We start from the raw sequence: 18,205 nt of genomic DNA, 5'->3' as shown, positions 1-18,205 counted from the left end.
TCATAAAGCTATTTTAGAGCACAAATTCTTTTTTTTAATAGGATTTGAAATAAGGGGGCAAAGACATTGCAAATGGTGATTTTCCTTTACATTGCTTACACCCTTTACGTACTTAAATTACTCAGATCAACAGCAAAAATAACGTGTTCACCATTGAAAGCTTCCTCAGTATCTAACTCTAGGTCTGGGTCTAGCATTACCAAATGGGCACCAGTACATTACCAAATCCTCAGTCGTGAGAGAAAGTGGTGCATTTTTCAACTGAAGGATTAGTATAAATTCTTATAACCATTTTAGAAGCTTCCAGGCTCAGAGCTTATTCACCTTTCATGCACGCTCAGCTGATGGCCTTAGACACACACTTATCTTAGACGAGCCTATCCTCTTCCATTTCCTTTAAAGAGATAAAATATGTTTATAGAGATAGGGCTACCATTAGTGAAACTGGTGCAACCGCACAGGTTAGGGAAAAGAGATTTAGAGGTGATGCTCAGCTTCATACACAGCTTGATTTATTTCTCAGCTGCCTCCACCATAATTTCCTCTGTTTTGGCTGTGTTCCAATCCTTGCATGTTGCTGCTAACCTGCCAGAGGACAGTTTAGGGCTGTGAAAAGGATGATACATGTTAAAGAGCTGTGAAAATTCACTAAGTTAGTTACTTTAGTAAATGAGGGAATATGTGTATTATGTATTATGAGTATGCACACACATACACACACAACCATAAGGAAAATTGAAGATTGGTCACGTGTGTGTGTGTCTGTGCATGTATGTGGAAGTGTGGACATCCATGTTTATTGAAAAATATTAAACCATCAAAGCAACATTTTCTAAAAATTATCACAACTTTTATATCCAGTGATCTTTTACTATTTAATGGACTTAATTTAATAATGATTTTCAGATATCCAGGGTTTTGAAGCCTGCCTACCTATATAGAATTTCTGGTTTTGAAACATATACTTGTCAAAAGATAATGCCTAAATTATTTTGCGTCATAACTTGAATGCTTGAATTCTTGTTGAAGAAACATGCCAAGTTGCCACTCCCTGGAACATTCCTCCATAACCACCCATATTGCAAAATGCCAGATTTGCATGGGAAATTTGTGGTCTTTCAGAGATTTTTCCTCCTGTGACTTCAGAAGAAATGCGCTCTGTAATCTCCTGTACATTGCATAACATTTTAAAATAAGTCCCTATGTCTACTACATGAATCATTGATAGCCTTACTGTACTATTGTAGAAGGGAATTTTTACAAGTGGAATTCTTTTTATTTGGTATAAAAGCGAAGTGGGAATAGGTCATCTTGTTCCATTATATGTTTACCCTGAGGCAAGTTGCTGGTCTGCTCAGAATTTTGGGACAGAATTGTCCCTATGTCTATAAAAAACACTCAACATTGTGGCCAATCGAATATAACTGTGTTTTTTCCCACTTCTAAGCCTCAGATCATAGATATGCAACAATCAAAATATTAGATTGTGTCTTATTGCAAAATATGTAGGACAATCATTTAATTCTCCCCTTTTTTGACTGTACCAGCCAGAAATTCAGATCCTGAGGTGGAGAATAAACGTCACAAATGAGACACAGGTGAACAAGGTGAGAATTATTTGAGGCCAATTTCCTGTTTCCAGAAGGATCAAACATAATTATAAAGACCATCATTTATCAAAAGGGTGTCCAATATTTGTTCTGTGAGAAATCTTGTCATAGTACTTGTGGCAAGTGCTTGGTAAGTTTTATAAAAGACTATTTCCTCCATTTCTTTAGTTATGTTTGGATACAATGAAAATGTCATTTTGTAAAATTACTTTATGAATGAGGTAAAGGATGCACTTATATATCTACATAGGCCTAGGTCAGGTTTGTTACTGTGAAGAAAGATGAGGAATCTAGTGATTTCCTACTGATTTGGGGCAGCAATAATAGGAGGGTCAAGTAATTTAATAGTTAAAATGAACTGGACAGAAGAGCACAGAGTGGATGTTTTCCAAAGAGACATTAAATTGAATACTCATCATTCTCTTCTTTGTATTCAATATCTTTTAATTGGTTGTTATTTGGAAAGTAAAACTTTTAAGGGTTACTGGTTTGGTCATCAAAGAACTAATTAGCAATCTTTACTTGGAAGCTGGCTCTGTCTTTCTTAAATAAATTTCCATATTCTCCATATGAAGTATGTCTGTGTTCCTAAACCATTTATTCACTGATGACTCTGTTTTATTTAGCACTTTTCAAAGATATCTTCCATTTCATTGTCATTGAGCCAGGCATGGTGGCTTATATCTATAATTCCAGCACATGGGAGGCTGAGGCAGGAGGATTGCTGTGAGTTTGAGACCAGTCTAAGCCACATAATGAGTTCAAGGCCAGTCTGAACTACACAATGGGACTGTGTCTCAAAACAAAACAAAACAAAACAAAACAAGTACCATTTCACTGGCATTGATATTTTAGGCAGTGATTTATCATATTGGCAATGGAACTTATATAAGGAGGATTCCAGTTTCAATCTACTAATGTTTAAGAATCAACTGCCTTTCAAATAAAAAAAACTGTCCCCCTTTAACTACTATCCTATATATGGTTACATGAGATATAAATGGAAAGAAATCAAAACTTAACACAATCTTTATTTTTACCACTCCTGCTGTTATTAAAAAGTTTCATATTAGGTATAACATGGAACACCAAGACCTTAGCTTGAATAAATTTTCTTTTTGTTATTCCATCTTGGCTTAAGTCAAAAGGCTACTAGATAATGCACACCTAAATGGAGTACACGGTGATCGTAATACCACAAGTGAAGGGTAAATAATGTATTTTTTGGGGAAAACTTATGTATTGGAAGTTGTTTATGTGTACTTTTATTACATTTTCTGTTTTAAATAAAATCCTAGAAATACTGATTTTGTACTCAACTGTTTGGGTAAATACACTCAAAGAAGAGATCTTTTTAATGGGAGAAGCATAGTTGAGGTCTAAATAGGAAATTTTCTCAAAGAAGAGCTCCAAGAAGGTTATGGCGAACCAGCTACTGAACCATACTGCGTCCTGCCCTGCTCTCTGCTTCCTTGACCTGTGAGATGCGACCTGCTTTTCTCCCTCCCTTCACCCAAGGTCACTGCTAAACTTACAGAAAACCAAAAAGAAAATGATACAAAGGAAGAATAGACCAGGGAGAGTTCAGATGCGTCCTTAGTTCCACATGGGTTTAAAATAACTTATGATGAAAGGGTCACTTAAGAAGGGCACCGCTTAAAATTTAAGCAGGCAGTAATGGAAAGCGACAGACCTCAAACAATTTAAGTCTTTCACAGCTGAGCGGGCTCACTGAGACAGCAAGGTGGTGCGAGCTTACCTTTGCAGCACCTTGGCTATGGCTTTGTAGGCTCTCCCCAGGCCGAGATCGTCTTCCAGATCTTCAGAGATTTCCCTGTAAGTGTTGAGGACCTATCAGAGAGAGAAATATGCACTGAACATACAACACTGCCATGGCCACTGATACTGCCTTCCAGAACAGAAAAGATTAAAATTAATAGTTATTTTTAATGTCTCTATAAAACTTTTTTGTCTATTAAAAATTCATGTTGGCTTGGTTTATTTTTATCTATAGCATAACTTGTTTCATGGCAATCTCTTTGAGCCATGACAGTGAAGTCATACGAGAGCAAAAATAATTATTTTCTTACACTCTTTCGAATCTTCCAATTTATGTAACTTAGGTGTGAATAAATAATTGAATGCTTTACAACATTATTTTAAAAGATGGGACTATTATCAAAGGTAATATGCAGCAGACTATAATATTCTACAATGCTAGCTTAAATATCACTTTTATTTCTATAAATAGCTATTTGAAAAACATGAACTTAGATGACAGACCATTTCTAAATCTATCATATCATTAGATGCACATTTCACAATGAGTACGTAAATACAGAATACAATAACAGTATTTCTTACAAATGTACTTCATTACCAAAAATCTCTTCAATAATCAAAAGATTAAAGCTACCATAGGTAAACAAATGATCTTAATTTAATTTAACACTAACATCATCTGTATGGTATGATTTTTTTTTCTTTTCAATTCTTTTATCCCCTTCAATGGCCAAAAGGAGAAAAATACACAAAGCAAACTTCCCTTTTCTTTCTTTTCCCTTTATTGTTATTTGACTCAACCCATTACACACATGAGGACACAGGAAATCTCCAAAGACCTTTATGGAAATCCTTTTCACACATTTTCTAGGAAGGAATTAGTGAGCATGGTGTGATGGCATTTGAGGAGGGAGCCAGTATGTGTGTCGTGGGGGCATAAATATACCCTTTTGCTGTTGCATGAATGAGGCAGCCTACAAGCGTTAGAAATTAAGGCAAGACTGATATTTGCCTTCAGTTTAAAAGTTAATATTTGCAAAATAATTTCAGTGAGGCCATTATGAAACCTCATTAAACCTGAGTTTACAAGTGACTGCTTGACACAATGGTAATGCTAAACCTCATTCATAGATAAATATTAACCCATCATTTCAATTCCTGCTAAAACTCTGAAGCTCAATGTTTTTTAAAAATACTTTAGAAACATTTATTTAGTTTTAATTAGCTAGTAATAATTGTATTTATCAGACACAATGTAATGTTTTGATCTATGTATTCACCGTAGAAAGATTTAATTGAGCTAATGAATATACCTATCACTCTCCAACTTGTCATTTTTAATGGTCAGGATATTAAAATTCTATTCTTTTGGCACTTTTGAAGTGCTTTCTATTATTAGCCTTGATACTTATTTTTAAACCTGATAATGAAACCTAGATCTGAGAATATTGTTTTCAATCTGTCTCACACAGCTTAACAACAACCAGTTTAATCTGATGTGAGTGCATGTAGATTATTCTGTAGTAGAAGTCTCTTACAGTTGGTGAACTTTTAAGAAACCTGATTGAATCCACATACCAAATATTTAGGAAGGTATTTCCTAGTGTCTTATTTTGGTCCATATATTTTTAGATGAGATTCTAGGGCATCCAAACAAGGATCAAATATTGTATCTTGAACCAAAAATAGTTCTTTGTTTTTTTCAGCAAATATCATTACTTGTTCCAAACTCTAGTAGACCTTAGGATTTCCTAAACAGATGGGAATGTGTTTGCCACCATGAAGCATTTACAGCCTTGTGGTACAGAATTCGGACTCATACAATTATGTGGATTAGCAATGGCTGAAGACAGATTTCTCTAGGATTTAATCTGTGCTCACACTGTATGCTCTCCCATGCCACTGGCTTACAGTAGCATTCAGAGTTGCCACGTATTATCTGATGAGTATGGCTTTTCAGCCCATAGATAAAAGGGTAGATGCTAAAGTTTACATGATTTCCATCCCATGTCAGTGTGCTATACTTCCAGGAAGTGACAGGGCCAACAAACAAAATATTTTAAGATGGGCTTTTGTCTTTGATATGACTTAATTCTACAGAAACCTCTTCATGGAGACAAATGTAGTCTATTGAAATGAACTCTAGATTTGGAATAAGAAGACTTGGATTCAAGTCCTAGCTCTTCTATATCTGGTATATTGGGGTCAGGCAGGTTCTTTAGGTTTAATTTCTCCATAAGTAAAACAGCAAACTTACTTCTGAGAGTTGATATGTGGCTACTATGAGATCACACACAAAGCCATGTAATCCCTAGAATAAGAAATTTTTGGGACTCTGCTCACTGGACGGTAGTGAAGGGTGCCTGGCACAAATTTCCCTCTGCAAAATAAGGACAATCCATTTAACTCATAGTTTAAAAGAGGTTAGATATTTCCTTGAACAACTGATCTAAAAACAAGAAATAGATGAGGAGTTGGAAGAATATATTTCATTATTCCAAATAACCAAACAGGAAAATAGTCAATTACATGAAATTCACCCTGGGGTTCTTGGAAGAGGAGGCTTAAATCCTAGGTAGAGCCTCTGCTACTCAGAGATGCAAGCTCCCTGAGAGACAGGAAATGCACACAGAGAAAACCATACAGAGAACACAGGACAAAACCCAGCAGACTGGGAGGCTGTGTAGTTCCAACTAAAAGGACCAGAACAGTCTCATTCAAAACAGCAGCAGCAACAAATTAAACCACACCATAATGTGAGATTAGGAATTCTGTATAAGATAAAACTGTTATGCACTGATTTTGGTTGTAATCTACTTGATTTGTTTTTTAAAAGAAAAGGCATAATCTACACATCTCTAGGTACTGATCAATTCAAATCAATTAGATAAGTTAGAGCAAAATCATTTTTTTTTTACCAAGAATACTTCAAGTGTGAAAACACAGTGTAAAAATCTGAAAGATCGTCTATGCTTGATTGAATATCCCAGTGTCATGCAATACATTGGAAACAAACTTACAATCAGGATAGTTAAAATCTAGCACTGCAAATCAAAGAGAAGTAAAAATAAGGAATCTTCAGGTACAAATTATATGGATTAAAAACTTGTATCTGTAGAGTTTATAGACAATGAACATAATCGATCTTCATCAAAACAAAGAGGCAAACAGAAATCAGCGTACTGCTATGTATATTTCGATGGACATCAAACTGAATGATTATAAGGTTGTCAAAGCTGGTAAATTCAGTCCACGTATCTAATAAACATTTAGGGCTATGTGGTCACCTCACCTTGTCGTTCCAATAATTTTGGAGTAGTGGAGACAAAGCTTCTAAAACCTACACTTTAAAGACCACAGCTCTTTTATCATCAAAATGAATTTGAAGTACTTGGGGAAATTTTTCAAATAAAATCCAAGTTCTTAAGTAGAGAAATTACTATTGGTCACCTAAGTTGAAAAAAATTGGAAAAATGCTTAATGTGGAAAATGAATGCGTGCAAAAGAATAGTGCGGCCTGGCAATGCACTGCGGGTTCTTTGAAGAATTGTCTGCTGTGAAATCAAATTTTAAAGTTCATTAATTTTTTTCACTAAAATCACCTTTAAGTGAATATTAGATTTATATCAAGGTGATCAACTGCCAACAAAATGAGTAGGATGTGTACGTGTGTGTCTGTATGTCCATCTACCCAGCTGTCTATTTACGTGAAAGAGAATAGATTATTCTTATTTCCTGAGAAGGTCAAGATTTTAAAATATATTAGAATAAATTGCGTGCATGGGCTTTGGTATCTTTAAGGGACACATAGATAGTTTTAGTTGTCACACTATCAAGCACCTGATTGCTTTCTTTCAATATTTAAGGTTATCATGTCTGAGATGAGAATACCTTAGAACAAGAAAAATAAACTGCTTAGCATTTATCTCTTTTCTTACCTTTCCCTATTTTCTTTTTCCTGACTCTGCTGAAATCCTTTTGCTACATGCCCTTTAGTTTAGACAGCACTAAAACATAAAAGAATTCCAACAATCACAGTGCACGGTGTTGACTTGCACATTTGAAACTTTAAACAATTCTGATGACTATCACACCCGACCTAGTATTTCTAAATTAGATGGAAAATTGCTCAGCTAGTCATTCTAAGAAAATGCTGCCCCTACTAATTTGCTTGACAAAATTTTAAAGGTAATTGTAAAGTCACATACAGTTGCAGGAACTAATACAGAGAAATCCTTTGTACCCTCCATCCTGTTTTCTCTAGTACTATTTTCTTACATGATTACAGTACAGTATCACAACGACAGAATGGCATTGCCATGGTCTATCAACCTTCTTCAGATTTCACCAGTTTTTACATGCATTTATGTGAGCGCGTTATGTGTGTTTTATGTCATTTTGTCACAAACATTTTCATGTAAACACCACCACAATCAAGATGCAGAAAAACTCCATCACTACAACGATTCCTCATATTATCCTTTTCTAGTTTGCTTCTCATTTGATGCTTAGATCAAAAAGAAGAGGGGGACGACAGTGGAAAAAGTTTTCGCTCTTCTCCCTGGGAGAAAGATTTGCGTTAGGAAACAATCTGAAATATTTGGCATTTTCCTTTAGTCTTGCATATACCTATGCCAGTTAGTCTTGCTTACCAGTTTGACTGGATTGAAGACCTCTCCTAGAGGTGACTGGATTGTGAGGACCCTAAACTCATGAGCAGATTAAACCAGTGATGAGTTCACAGCGGAGTGGAAGACTGGAAGGTGGGGCCTGCTTAGAGGAAGCAGGCTGTGGAGGGGTGATCTTCCCTGATCCTGGCCCTTTCCTCTCTGGTTCTTTCTAACCTGCTCTGCTTCCTCACAGACACAAGTTGAGCATCTTTTCTTTACCAGGCCTTGCTGCCATGAGTTTTATACCTCACAGTTGGACCATCATGGACACAAATCTCTGGAGCCAGGAGCTAAAGAGAAACATCTCTTTTAAATTGTTTAAACAGATATTTTGCCCCAGCAAACAGAGGGCTGAGCAATGTATCTTCTGTAGCTTGTATTTCCCCAGGGAACTGCCCTCAGCTGAGTAATGAAAGAATATCAGTTGATGAAACTAATTCATACTTACATGTGAATAACTCAAAGATTGTTAACTCTACCAGAGAAAGTTTTAGATTTAAAAATAAAATGTTTGTCTGCCTCCAATTTTTTTCTTTTTCGTGATGGTTTATGCAGTCTAGCAAAGTGGAACGAAACAATTAAGATTTTGCATGGTAGGATAATTTGGGGCAAAATGTTAAAAAAAAAATGTCAGCCTCATCCTGAATCCTTCCTTTGGTACGATCTCTTAAGCAGGTACTGATTTTTACAGCTTCTTTTCCCTCTTTCTTCCTCCATCTACTTCTGTAACTTTGAGTTTTCTAGAAGATCCACATGCTTTTCTGTAGTGTTCCTTATCCCAACAGAAGGGAAGAGATAAAAGAGAAGAGGTGACTGTGTTACTACAGATGTGATATCTACAAAGGATATATCACTACTTTCATTCTATCTTGTTTATGTTTCTTTCTAATGGGCCAAACTTCAGAACCAGAGTATTGAGCAGCTTTGAGCAGAACCAAAGACTTCTTCTAGTACATTGCATTAGTGCCAAACATAAAATTATATCTTGGCTCTTGAAAAACTTACTATCTAAAGGAATAAGAATTGTATAGTGCAATGAGTCTACATACAGTGCTAAAAATTTAGTCCAAAGATGCTAAGATTTTCCAAAGAGTGAGTGTCTTCCATAACCCAAGCTTTGTTCTAGGTGCTGGGGAAACAGCAGGAAATAGTTCTCAGTCTCTGTCCCCAGGGAGCCTATATTACATTTAAGTAATGGGGACAATCATTGGTAATGAAATAAATAAAGAGTGAACTTCAGATGTTCAAAAGGGCTGTGAAAAAACTGCCAGCTGGTAGGATGTGGATGAGAAGAGAAACAATCTGCATTTAAAAGAATGCTAATAATTGGGATTCGGGTAGCAACTAGTGGGCAGCTTAAACAAATATTTGGAGTTGAAAATGGAGGGGAAAAAAAGCTTACCAGGATATGAAGCAGCAATGGTATGTAATAGAAAAATTTCCTCTAGAGTTGGTATGTCTTGCAATCTGGACCAAATAGTCACAGTTTTATTTGCTAATATTAAGTGACAAACTTTTAACCTGCACTGTATCCATCTGATGACAAAGAAAAGCATCATTATCATTATTATTATTCTGCAATACTGGGGATCAAACTCGGGCTTCAAACATACAAGAATTCTGCCAATGAGCTAAATCCCCAATCCTAAAAATTTGCTCATAATATGGACCCTAAGGCATGTCATTTATTTTTGTCCCTTTAGTCTAGATTTAAATAGACTGTATCTATATAGACTTTTAAAGGGACAAAAATAAATACATGATCTAATGACAAAGAAAAACATTATTATTATCATCATCATCATTATTTTGCAATGCTAGGGATCAGAATCTATATATGCATATATATATATATATATCCCCTATAACTTTAAAAATTCAGTTTCTATTTTGTAATTTTAGGACATCCAATGTGTTTGCTTAAAATATACTACTGTCAAGATAGTGCAGTTGGTTACAGTATTATCTCCTCTTATTCTAAGTGTTCTAAATTGTACACAACGATTTCTGTGCATAAGGAAAGGAGAGAGAAAAATGTCTTTCCTCCTGACATCACACTGAGCATGTGCAGTTTAAAAGCTCATTATCAGATCTCACATGTCAGTGATGTGAATTTTAAATGGCTCTGTCTTTCGCCCGTCATACTATCACTGTTTTGGTGTGAAAATAACTGATAAAAACAATCACATGAAATAAGTTCTAGAATCTAGCCCATTGGAAAGGAGACTTTTCTAACTTTGCAAAACTTTCAATGGATATGAATCCTTCTCTTCTGGCATTTTTGTATACACGCCTTTTTTTTTTTTTTTTTTTTAACTTTCCCCTCTTCTCAGTTGATCTAGTATTTAGATCTGTAGTAACCTCTCTTTGAGGGCACACCACAGACTTTGAAGGTGTCTTATGGATAATTAATCAAACCTCCCTCTGGGTATTCAAATTTCCTCCAAATTTCAGAGGAGATGGCAGATCTACTACTGAGTTGAGGAATATGTATCAAGTACCTTAATCTCTCTGAAACATTTCTTTAAATCTAAAATGAAGATTAAGATTACCTAGGAAGCATGTTACAAGGGTTCTATAAGATGAGGTATATAGCAGTACTTACTAAAAATTCAAATGAAGCAACTGCTTAATTTCCCCCAGTGCTTAGTAATACTTACATAGGGGTTATTTTGTCCCTGCCAGAGGCCATTTGGTGGTGTCTGGAGGTGTTTATGTTTTTGCAATGGGAGAATGTGCTACAGGCATCCAGTGGTTTAAGGCCAGGTGTACTGTACTGTGAACACCACACACCCCCATCATGAAGAATTATCTAGCCTAAAATGTGAGTAGAGTCACTGCTGTAAAATCCTGATGTAACCTCCGCTTGAACAATTTTCATGATTGGAAACTATTCCCCTGTGGGGCTAGCCACTCAATTACTGGAGAGTTACAAGAGAAAACTATGGGTTAAGTTGAGGCAAAATCTGTAACTTGCACCTGCTAGCCAAGATTGTGTTTTGGGAGCAACAAGATAAATCTATCCACCTTCATGTTGATGGTCCTCCCAATACGGAAAGATGGCTGTTTTTCCTATCCCAAAACTTCTGAAGTCAAAGCAGGGTGCTCTGAAATAAGTGAGAATGAAACCACTACAGTTTAGTTACATATTAATGCTTTATTTCTGGTTTTGTCCATGAGTGTAAGATACTAGAAGAGACTAAATAAACCTGCATGTCCCAAAAGTTGTTTAAATCACATCCAACAGGTTTATCTGTGAATGAGAAGTTATGAGTCAATTGCCTAGGGTGATTTTTTACCTTGTTCCACCATGAAAAGGTACAAGGCTAACATTTTGTTATACATCCTCTGCACAAACCCCAAATTGTGCTCTTTCATAATAAAAGTTCAGTATTGCTCTCAATCCAGTGCATTACTTTGAGGGAATAAAGGACACAATACAGATTTATACTTCTGCAATAAGAAACATAAAAATAACAAAAAAGCAAGTTTGCCATCTTGAGCTTGAAATCATTGTCAAATCTTATTGGAAATACATTTATTCTGATTTCTGGCAATCTAGCCCCCTTTAGCCATTTCACAGTTGGTGAGCAGAAAAGATGTTTCTGCCTCATTTACAGCGTCTGAACATGATTCAGACAATCAACTGCAACATTAGTCAAAGAAATCAGTGGCTAATGATTTCTGACAAGCACTGCAGTAACAGGCTGAGGACCAGACTGGGCAGCACAGCATTCGGAGGTATTTTACTGAAGCCAGCAATAGGCACCGGTGGAAGGGGATAAAAATGGGCATAAATGAAGCTTCTCACAGCCTGTAAAGTTCTCGTGCACTTTCTGAAAAAGCATAGATGCACATCAGAACATGCAATAAACACAATTCGCTTGCATTACTATGTGATCTAGAATGAATACTGAGGGTGGTTTGAATGTTCAGCCTTTGTAGACTGCAAAATACAAAGTAGTTAAGTATTTTGCATTCTTCTAAAGCTCTCCTCTTAAGGCGGAAGAGGATAGTCTTCTATTATCCAGATTGATCATTTGGAGTATGTGCCCTGTCTTCCCCCAAGGTCATTGCTTATCATTCAGACCATCTGCCACACACTAACTGCTCACATTACAGACTGCACAGTCCAGGGAAGGAGGAACTGGCTGTTAGAACACATGGGTTCTAGTTTCTCATCTGTCACTAGTTCATTGTGTGACCCCAGACAAGCCACTCCGTAAACTTGTCCTTCAGTTTCCAGCTTCACAAGATTATAGTGTTACATCAACTAACCTATCATCCTTCCATTCAAAAATAAGATTTGGACATTAGGACTTTATATTGATCTATTTAATAAGTTAACATGTACCTTGTTTTCAATAGTTTATCTGTGGCTTAAAAAACCCTGATCAATTAATTTTTTTTCTTTAAACATTGTCATGTAGTCATGAGTCCTTTTTGTTCATTTGAAGTTTATTTCCTCTTCTTTTGAGGACTCTTGCATATTTTAAAGAACTACTTTTTTGGAAATAGAGTCTCTACATTGCACTAGGTGATAGGAAACAGAGATGAGTTTACAGTGCTATTTGATTAATATTAAGTACAAATTAATGTGATCAGTGCTTTTGGAAAATAGTAAGTTTTTGTTTTACAGTCAAGAAATTTTTAAGATGAAAATTCAAAGTTCCAATTGTGTTTCATAGCCTGAATTATATTTGCTAATTAATCTTACACATGCTAGGAGCTTCCAAGGCATTGTGAACAGCTGCGAGCACATATATTTCAGAAAAATTTCAAAAATCTTGTTTCATTGAAAACTCTCTCTACATATCCAATATACAGATGGCTTTCAATCTCTAAATAATGAGACAGAATTCAATACACAGTTAGAAGTAAAAGTGTTCCTCAATAGTAAATTGGAACATAGGGCCCCAAACTGTAATTTCCAGAATTGGTTACTGTAATTCTGTGATATGTTAACAAGACACATATTTCTGAAGACTTTTTATTTGAATTCTCAATTATTACTTTCTATACTATAAATCAGAAAGCGTGGACATATTTATTCTGTACAGTCCAGAGTGTGAGTTATCTTTACAGCTTTTCAAAAGAAAAAATTTCCCTGCCCTTTACCTCCTGCTGAGGGAAGCCACTTGTTTTATATTTTGCATGCTGGCCCTTGACCAAAGGGTAGTAGATTTATAGGCCGTCCTGCAATCTGTGAAGTAGTCTGATATTCAAAGTCTGTTCCGCAGAATCAGATTAGAGTGATGAGTTAGTCCAATTGTAACTTCTTAGGCAATTCAAACCAGTTGAGCGGTTAGTAAAGGCACAATAAGAAGGTGTTCAAAAACAAATGGACATCCAGAGAGTAACAGTTGTGTCAACAGAGTGAAGGGACTCCCTCTGGGTGCAGAGACCATAATAAGAACATGCAGCCCCTTATTTTGCAGGGATCTGCCACTTCCCAAGAATCTGTTGCTTTCAGTTGAGACCCACTCACTGTCTGCTGCTCCTAAGGGTCCAGGATTAGGGTCTGCCTGTCACCACGGGAACCTTCACACTCATCTCCCTCACTTGACATAATCTGAATGGATCTCTTCTTTGAACCTGGGTAATAAAACTGATAAGTAGCAAGAGACAAAATGGCTGTCCACAGTTAAAGCAGTGAGTCTTCAATGACTCCAAATCTTTATCCCTCCATGACTTTTAGTGGAAAATGACTTGGGCTGAGTTTTTATATATCAAGAGAAAAAGGTCAATAGCTACAGACAATTTTATTATCAGAATGAGATAGGAAAACTTTTTGTTTTCTGGAGTGTTGCTTTTAGTTAAGAAATCTCCAGTTCCACTTGGTGATGTTTCTATCAGAGTGACAAGGGTGGGCAGCAGGTGATTTCCTCATACCTACCATATTTCCAACAACAATGGTTTACTATTACTTATGAATACTAAAGATAGAGATGGCACATTGAATTAAAAGAAGTGTCAGTCAAATCTAGCTTGACAAAATACATGTTGTCACTTATTTTGTCCAAGCAGACATTCCGACATTTATAACGTACTTGGATGCATGGGGCCCTTTGGGTATCAGACCCTTCCGCCTCTTGCCCTAGTACATGCACAATCCTCTGCCTACATTTATTTATTTTTCGATTTGCTCCCAGTTTTCCAGCCCTCTCCCATAGTACCAGTCCACTCTCCTTGATTTTTTTCATAACTACGTTAAATAGAAAGTTACACAAACTTTTTAGTTCCTAGCCTTTCCTGGAGCATTTGGATAACAGTAAACAAGTCAGATTCCTAGGGGAGGGCTTAAAAAGAAATTTCACAATGAGATGAGAACCCTTAATCTAAGCATGTGCTTGATTTTTCTAGTCAGGGTTCTCAAACAAACAAGATTTCCGCCCGCCCAGCTCAGATCTTTCTATGGAGAGGTAGATGGTAGAATGGATCTAGGTAGGAGCAGTCACGGCATCTTGTGGAATGATTCGTCCTATCTGTGGATAGAATGCAAGACATTTTTCTCTCTTCTTCTACTCTTCAAAAGTGCCAAAGGGAGGCAGAAGAGATACACTGTGCAAAGTCCCCAGCACGGTGACAACGTCCTCCCAGCCCCTTGCATCCACTCTCATCATCCATTTGGCTGCTTTGAACTAAATGGCTTCTGGCTCAGAGAAAGATTTCCAGGGGTGCTCAACATTCATGAGTGACGAGTCAGCAGGTCTGAGTAAGCACTAACACTATGAATATTTCTGTATTTCTGCACAAACCAATTGCCATGGGAAGATTTGTCTCTCCCCTGACAGTAAAGCTGTTATCTATTCATAATCCCTCTTCCTGGATTTCTTTCTCATTGAAGGCAGGATTCAATAAAATTTCACTCTGGTTTCCTTTTCTCAGAAATCCATGAAGGTTCCAGAAACATTTTGAGCATATTCTCTCTGCACAGTGTGACATCCCTTCCGGCCATAGGCCATTAATCTGGTAAACGTGGTAAACCCTAATTTAGGTTCCCAATGCTATGCTTCCCTATTAGGCTGCATGAACACATTTCTTTAAAATAAAACATGGTAGCACAGGCTGTCCTTATTATCCTTTCACAAGATAGAAGAGACAAGAAAACAATTTATGAGTCATTCCCGTTCTGACAGAAGCGACAAAGACTGGAAATGAGATGCTGCCAAGAGCTTTTCTCAAGTAGGTTATAACAACTAGTAATAAGTGTAAATAATAAATGGCCAGGATCTTCAGGGAAACCGTGTGATACAAAACGATTTTCGGTCCTTCTGATGGGGCTTTGCTCCGCTTAGAATTCCCTGGCTCCCCAGCAGAGTTTTGGCCTGACAATAAACAATGGTTTAGTACTTTATCTAATCCCAGCCAGGAGGTGAGTTCAACAGCAAGCTTTTGCAGATGTTCGCATCCAATAATCTATCCATAATTGATGAAACAGGGAGGTCAGATGTAATGGCTGCTACGATTCCAGCAACAAATAAATGGTTATTGACAAAACAAGCCAGTGTAGTGCATCGCGCTGAGCGGTGACAGGGAGGAGCCGGGGCTGAGGCAGAGCCAGGGAGGACAGCCCGGCTCTTCATCTGGAGAATTCCTCCACCTTGGCCACACTGACACACAAGCAGATGGAGGTGACTTGTCAAGGAACAGGCAAGTTGCCTAAGTACAAAGAAAGATGAAGACAGACCAGTGTGGAGAAGGAGAATGACCGGTGATCCCTGGACAGCCCTGGACTTGGGTGAGTACAAATGTGAGCACAGTTCCGAGGTGCCTTTGAATGCTTGTGCTGTGGTCCAGATGTCTGCCTTGTTTTTATCCCACAGCGCATCTCCACTCCTCCCCTGGCTGTCAAACTCTGTGCCCTGGACAACTCCAAATCAGCATGGGTGAGACACTATATTCCTTTTAATTCCTTTTACTGCTCTATGGCCTGTGGATACTTTCCCTCCCACTCAGTATCAAAAGAAAAAAAAAGCTACCAAAATCACTCGTGTCATTTCATGGATATTTTCAGATAAACCAAAGATAGAAAATCCTGGCTCCAGAAACTTTCTCACGACTGGAACCACCCTGAAATACATGCTACTTAAAATCAGATTCACCACAAAGGAATGTGAGTGCGAAGCAGGGTTTTCTTTGATAATAAAGAACAAACACTGCATTTTATTCAGCTCAACCTATGCAAAGAGAATAATAAAGCATTAGCTGAGTATACTTTTATTGACCAAATAAAATTCAAGATATTTAAACATAAATAAGCAACTGAACTCCTACACTTCTGTAGCAACGCAAAAAAATAATGTTTGTACACAGTTTACTGTGTAATATTATAAGATGAAGAATGGTAGGATGAAATGGTGCTATTATTGCTATAGGTAGTCATAAAGAGGCATAGGACAGAGGAGTTTTAAATATTAATATTTCCAAAATCACTTAAATCAATTTAACACTCTTTAGTGGTTTATTTAGAAGTGTGATTTATTTTATTCTTTGCAGCCAATGCCTTTGATCAGCTCTGGAATAACATAGGAGCTGGAAATAGAATGGCAAAATAAATTGCTGCTAGTATTCTTACAGTAAGCTTTTGGTTTGATTGCTTAAACTAGAAAATTACCATTATATTTGGCATTCTCAAATTGCTTATCAATACTTATAAACAGAATTACGGAGCCCAGAAGGAATCTCGGAGATCATTTCTGGAATAATTTGCCAGTCTTCCCTTCTTTCTCCAGTCCTGCTCTCCTCCGACATGCATCTGTTTAGTGAGTTAGAGCTGCCTGGGTGCCCAGGATCATTTCTGTGCTGGCCCACCGGGGCAGAAGCATGGCGTCCCTGCAGTTTACCATCAGTCATATCCTGACCGATAACCTTTGTTAAAGTGGCTTTTCCTGACCCCTTGAGACCAAGCTCCCATTATATATCCTAGAGCTACTTTCCTGTCTATGCTTCTTGCCTAAATCTCTGTATCATACATAACCTGCTTGCTATTTACTGTGCTGGAGACCTACCTTGCTGCCATCCATAGGCCTGGGTCAAGCGTCTCAACCCAGAGTCCCTGTGGCTTGGTGCTTGTCACTTATCAGTGGCTGTCATGGCAAAACCTACTTGTACACAGGGTTTGTATGTATGGGTATTTGCTCTTCACAGATGCTTTGGGATAAACAGTAATAATCCCAATGCATGCATGAGAAAAATGAACAGAGAGGAAGAGTGACTTGTTCTAAGATACACAGTAAATTGGTGAAGAAGGAAAGATGTGAACTGGGCTTACTGGACTTTGGAATCCTGTGTTCTCAAGCACTGTGACAGCCTGATGGTGGATTCCCTTGATTAAGACCGTGCTGACCCTGACCTTGGTTTGCAGCTCACAGCCTCAGTTGCCAGAAGCTGTTTTCCACCACCCATGGCCTCTTGACACTCAGGTCAACTTTGTTTTTCTCCATGAAGCTTTGCTGATTATCAGCAGTTATTTTTCATCATGCTACTTAATTAGAATAACTAACAACACCTAATATTGAGCATTTTATGTTATACCTTTGCCTTCGATGAACAATGTTTATCAGAAAAAAAAAAGTGCCTTGCTTTACAGTGGCTTGCAAGGCCCTCTATGGCCCATGCCTTGTCACTGGATTTGGGAGCATAGCATTCTTCTCTTTTCTTCCCTGCAGCCCCACTGGCCTTGGGGTCCCCAGGATCACAACCACCTGAGACGCTGCACTGCCTGCGCCCTCTGCCCAAAAGTACTTTCCTCAAGTTTCTGGTGGCCATCTCTTCTACCAACTCCCAGTCTATCCCCAAATGTCAGCCTCTCTCTAAGTGTCTCCGGTCACCTCAGCACTGTCCTTGGCCCTCCCAGTCACACCTTTAACGTATCACATAATCCGCATGTTTATTACGTTTCCATTCACCATCTGTCTATTCCTGCTGGGATGGAAGTTCCCTGAGGACATATCTTCGTATATTTCTTTTTATCAAGCATTTAAAACAAGATTTGGCAATAGTATGTACCAGGTGAATATGTACCAGGTGAATAAGGCTGTTCTCAAGATCATGTATGTTAATTAGTTTAATTTTCTCAATACTCCACAAGTAAGCATTATCATTACCTCTTTCTATTTTTATTATTTTTTAATTTTATTT

At 37.5% G+C, this 18,205-nt stretch overlaps 1 protein-coding gene across 1 annotated transcript in view; it reads right to left on the bottom strand.

Moving 5' to 3' along the window:
• Ttc29 (tetratricopeptide repeat domain 29) overlaps positions 1-18,205 on the bottom strand; it is a 219,524-nt gene that overhangs the window by 113,694 nt on the left and 87,625 nt on the right. The window contains exon 8 of the mRNA XM_023560358.2: positions 3,370-3,461. Within this exon, the coding sequence (XP_023416126.2) occupies positions 3,370-3,461 (92 nt within the window). The remainder of the gene's footprint in view (positions 1-3,369; positions 3,462-18,205) is intronic.

This window comes from Cavia porcellus, unplaced genomic scaffold (assembly GCF_034190915.1).
Source record: "Cavia porcellus strain 051 isolate PalLab524CR breed Dunkin Hartley unplaced genomic scaffold, mCavPor4.1 scaffold_14, whole genome shotgun sequence".
NCBI classification, from domain to species: Eukaryota; Metazoa; Chordata; class Mammalia; order Rodentia; family Caviidae; genus Cavia; species Cavia porcellus.
The sequence above is the reverse complement of the archived record's forward strand: the minus strand, read 5'-3'. Positions and strand labels throughout refer to the sequence as shown.